Source organism: Lolium rigidum, chromosome 1, assembly GCF_022539505.1.
Source record: "Lolium rigidum isolate FL_2022 chromosome 1, APGP_CSIRO_Lrig_0.1, whole genome shotgun sequence".
NCBI classification, from domain to species: domain Eukaryota; kingdom Viridiplantae; phylum Streptophyta; class Magnoliopsida; order Poales; family Poaceae; genus Lolium; species Lolium rigidum.
The window spans coordinates 150,545,482-150,550,147 of record NC_061508.1 but is presented as its reverse complement, the minus strand read 5'-3'; the positions used below and the strand labels follow the sequence as shown (position 1 = coordinate 150,550,147).

The 4,666-nt window shown below is 51.1% G+C and overlaps 1 protein-coding gene across 1 annotated transcript; it reads right to left on the bottom strand.

Annotated features, from left to right (window-relative positions):
- Positions 1-1,210: 1,210 nt before the first annotated feature.
- Positions 1,211-4,289, bottom strand: LOC124652485 (WAT1-related protein At1g09380-like). The gene is made up of 6 exons (XM_047191504.1): positions 4,120-4,289; positions 3,686-3,748; positions 1,997-2,360; positions 1,754-1,912; positions 1,498-1,649; positions 1,211-1,376 (listed from the first exon to the last, which is right to left on the bottom strand). Exons 1-6 carry the CDS (start codon positions 4,287-4,289, stop codon positions 1,211-1,213), a joined length of 1,074 nt encoding a protein of 357 aa, XP_047047460.1.
- Between the last annotated feature and the right edge of the window lie 377 nt (positions 4,290-4,666).

Genomic DNA, 4,666 nt, shown 5'->3' with positions numbered 1-4,666 from the left:
GGGAGCGAGGACGACGACGGATCTGGCGGCTCCATCCGGGATCCGGCCGGTGTGGCTCGGCCTGCTGCTGGAGAGGCCACCTCGGCGTGCGCAGATGGTCAGATCTGGGGCCGATGGGAGGTAGGTTCGGCCGGCTTGGACCAACGGTGCTGTTGTGGTGGGTTCTTGGCGCGGCCGCTTCCTTGTGCGCTGGCTTGGGAGGGTTTGGGAAGAAGGGTTGTGCCAGCGCAGTCTAGGGTGACTCGCTGCCGCCAGGACCGGAGCAGGGGCTCCCTCGGTCCTCCTCTTCTCTCCCATGGCTGCTCTCACCGGCGTCGCCGAGTGACTGCGCTGTCCTAACCTCCACTCGGCCCGCATACGGTTCTCTTTGGTCCTGCGAGGAAAAGGTCCCAACTTTCGGGCTTCCGGTGCTTCTCCGGTGATGTGGTACTACGGTGGGTGGGCATTGATGTCCCCGCTCGTGGAGTGGCTGGTGTGGGTTTGTAGTCGACGGCTCGGGCGAAAGCCATGGCCGGTTTATCCGGAGCCGATGACGGTGACGCCCGTGGGCGCCATTTTCCTCCTTGGAGGCGTCTTCGTTGAGCCTCGGCTCTGGCCCCATCACGGTTGTATGTCTCTAGGTGAAAACCTTGACCCTTGATGGATCGAGCAAACGGTGTCACCATGGTGTCACTCCCCTTCCTGGAGGCGTTGCTTCTTGCTTCCCATTTTGTGGTCTCATGTGCCTGGGGTCTGCACTTCGGTAGTCAGTTGGTGGGGATTCCGGTGGTGTTCGCCGGCGGCTTCCTCTGTTCTTCGTTTGTCCGAGACGACGACCCCAAGGCTTCAAGTTCTCTGTTTAGTGTAGTCGTTCTCTTCTTGTGTAGGAGTCGTTTTGCTCTGCCCTGTGCTGGTATTGTAAGCTGGTAACCCCAGCGGTGTGCGTGTGTGTGTGCTCGAGGTGTGTTGTATGCCTGGCCGGTTGAGGGCTTTGTTAATTTAAAGTCGGGCTCTTTGAGCCTTATGTTTAAAATCACAACTACTGCTTGATTAGATTAAGGAGTTAGTTAGTTGTGCTCCTTTAGCTGCAGTCGGCGCTATTTGGTGGTTGCTGCCATTCTCAAGGAATTTGACTGGAGGAGTGAGAGAGGCCTTGCCATAGAGTAACATAAGATTTTAACGATGCAATATATGCTCTCCAAACTAGGGATAGGATGTTGTTGTGATCTGATCAAACTGGCGAGGAATGCACGTCGTTATTTTTCCCGTTGGATTCCAGCTCCTTGGTGCTCACCGTTTCAGTTTGCCCGTCGCGTTGGGCCAGTCTGCTCATCTCACTCGCCTTGCCCCACAGCACCATGTATAGCCCGCTGACAATGAGCGCCGAGCCAATAACACTGCAGCGACACAAGTGAAAAATGTCAGGTGTTCCCCAAAAGAAATGCTAAAAAGGCCAGGCCGTAAGGTGAGTGTCAGATTGGATCGAAGTTCCAGCTAGCATTACAGACTTACTCCTACCTTCCGACGTGCAGCTTCTCGTCGAGGATAGCCCAGCCGAGAAGGGCGACGGCGACGAGCACCACGGGGTTGAACATGGAGACGAAGAGCGGGCCACGCACCTGGATGCACCACGTCATGACCACGAACATTATCCCCCAGCCAACGATTCCCTGGTGAATATACAGAGTGGTACACAGTAGTACGAGCTTTAGTTCTTGATCATCAAGTAGAGACATCAATTGGGCGAGAGTCAGACGATGAGCGGCTGAATTACCATGTAGAGCACGGAGTACAGATTGATGCCCAGCCCGATGTTCCAGACGGAGAGGCTCCGGTCCACGGCCGCGCTGACGCCTGCGGACTCCGCCGAGACGATCAGGGACATGATCGTCGTGCTGGTGTACGGCGCCGAGAAATCCTCCGACGTCTTGTTCTGCACAGCAAATTCAGTCGATCATCGCGCACTCATAGTATCAAACTATCAAATTATCAATGTATGACACGCACGCGAGTGTACCTGCATGATGAGCCAGGCGGCCCAGGCTACGGCGCTGAGGATGATGAGGAGGTCGCCGAGGCCACTATTGGTGGGTGGCGCGGCGGCACCCGTCGTGTGCTCGGCGTAGCGCCAGTGTATAGGGGAGGCCCAGAGCTTGAGGAGCGGGCCCTTGTAGAAGGGCATGATCATGGAGCCCCCGACACAGACGAGCGTGCCGACCACCTTGGCCTGGCCGGCGGGTGTTTGTACCCGCACCGGCTCCATCTTCAGCGTGGCGGCTATCACGAAGGTGAGGGCTGGGACGATGTTGCCGATTGCGCAGGCAATCGTCGGGCTGGTGTATTTAAACCCCACGAAGAAGAGCACCTCGCTCACCGCCATGCTGCAGCAACAAAAAACATAAGCAACAAACTCAGCTTTTCATGACTAGGTTGTACAGTTAGCTGGGTACTATGACGCATGGAGGCTTGCCAAGCCATCAAGAGAACCTTTCCTCATTAGTTTCGTCGTGCCATGACTTGTACATCTCGTGGCCCTAGCGGCATCTCCACCATCCCGATGTAAACGGACCTACATGATTTGTTTGTGTCCGCGCGGATAGATGGGAGCAAAAACCCTAGTCCAGCGACCCGACGTAAATAGACCAGCCTATTGGGGCAGATCCATTCGTGGTCCAAATTTAGGTTAGAATTGCGTCGCTGCGGACATAGCTATGATTGTGCACATGTTCGCACCCAGTTTTCTCGGACGCCCGTGCTAGCGACCCGTGCCTCCTTCGCCTTCTACGTGCTAGTGCGGGCGGGCGGCGCAGGTATGATTTGATGTGCCATGTTAATGGCCGTCGCTTCATCCCCTACGCGCCAATGCGGGCGGGCAGCTCCGGTACGACTTTCACGTGCATCATGAGATCGATGATCGGGCAACTCGGTCAACTACAAAACAAGTAGCCATCCATCTCATTTTATTTGATTGTATTTCCTTTCACTTGATTGTGAACTTGATTATGAACTATGTTGTTTAATTGATTTCAAACTATTTAAATTTATTTGATTCCGAAGTACATTATTTTATTGTGTTTAAAAATGGTTAAAATAGTGAAAATGGCCAAAAAAATGGCAAGCTCGGACCAAATGGGGTGGCCTCTAGTCTGCATGTGGGACACCCTAAACGGACAAAAGATGACACATTTGTTGTCTAGAAAAGAACAGCCAGATGGAGATGCTCTTGGGATGTTTCAAGAGGTTGCAGTTCTTAACCATATGGGAAGTCTTTTCTTTCGAAATGGCTTCTATAATAATTCTACCTTCTAAGATCGATGTTACGCAGTGGAAAAATTCTGCATCTTTTGCTTATGCTTTAATGTTCAATTTTCCGTGACGCTACAAATGGATGCCCAAAAAAGAAATGGTTTAGGGTGCAGCACCTCATGCATTCATTTTGGGACGAAGAGTCGTTTTCAAATGTTTCCATAGAGTTGCCAAAAAAAAAGTTTCCATAGCACTACTACTACTAGTGTGAGAGTTCCCACCATATTAATTACTCCAATGAATGAGGCGTATAAATATAGTGAATGCCGTCTGTATCCAGCTGTCATATCTATATGTGTATACACATACCCGATCGAGAATGCCGTGAGCTCAGAGACTAATTCATGGAGAAAGATTAATTAGTAGTAGTACTAGTTTGCTTGCGTGTGTATATACATACCCGAGAGTGGAGGAAAGAAGTATCTGCATGATTACTTTCTTGGTGATCATCATCCATTTATTCCTGCGAGTCGATCCATGAGTTAACTTGATTAATACTAACACTGATACTACTATCTAACTTGAAGTTAGAAAATATACTAGTACTGCAGTAGCTAGCTAGTCTCGAGCTCTTGTTGTTGTAAAAAAAAGTCCCATGTCAAGCAGAAGTCAAAGCAAAAACAGTTTCCGTGAAAGATGAATGCTTCATTGCAAGGATTCAGAAAGCAGTAGCCAAAAAAAAAAAAAAAATGTTGTCGATCTGGAACTAACTAGTGGCTCCTCTTAATTAATTAATGAAAGGAAAGCTGCTCCGCTACTGAATTTCGTGAGCAACAACAAATTTCGAAAGAAACAAGTGGCCGGACAAGCAGGCAGAGGCAGGCACGCGCGTACCTCTCGAAGTAGACGGCGAAGGGCGCGAGGAAGAGGGCGGCGATGAGGCTGCGGCAGGAGATGAGCACGTAGGGGCTGGCGCCGTTGTCCAGCGCCATCTTGGAGAGCAGGTTGTTGCCGGCGAAGCCGATCTGCACGAGCAGCATGGCGACGGTGGGCATGAGCCCCATTGGAATTAACCCTCGATCTCCTTCCTCCTGCTCCTCCTCAGGGGTGGTGTGTTGAGATAGAAGAAGAAGAAGAGCAGGGGACTGGGACTCTACTGAGTCATGGGCACTGTAAAAACCCTAGATGAGTTGGGAATATTGGATGACCAGCGTAGAGCGTGGCCTCCTGTTTATATCACAGAGTTAAAGAGGTTTACATGTACACGGTAGGGTTAGGGTAGAGTCCCTAAACAAATACAATTAGACTACAAATACATATTGTCTAACAGGCACATGAGCAGGGTCGTCACCCGTCAGTGGGTGTAGGATGGGCCGGTAGGATTTGTTTCAAGATGGAAAGTTATTGAATCGTCGGGCTCGTCCCACGCCCTTTCTCTTCC

Coding starts and splice junctions, on each gene's coding strand:
- LOC124652485 (XM_047191504.1), bottom strand. CDS start 4,289: ATGGGGCTCATGCCCACCGTCGCCATGCTGCTCGTGCAGATCGGCTTC. Junction 2,361..3,685: donor CTTCTTTCCTCCACTCTCGG/GTATGTATATAC, acceptor TTGTTGCTGCAG/CATGGCGGTGAGCGAGGTGC. Junction 1,377..1,497: donor GAGAAGCTGCACGTCGGAAG/GTAGGAGTAAGT, acceptor GTGTCGCTGCAG/TGTTATTGGCTCGGCGCTCA.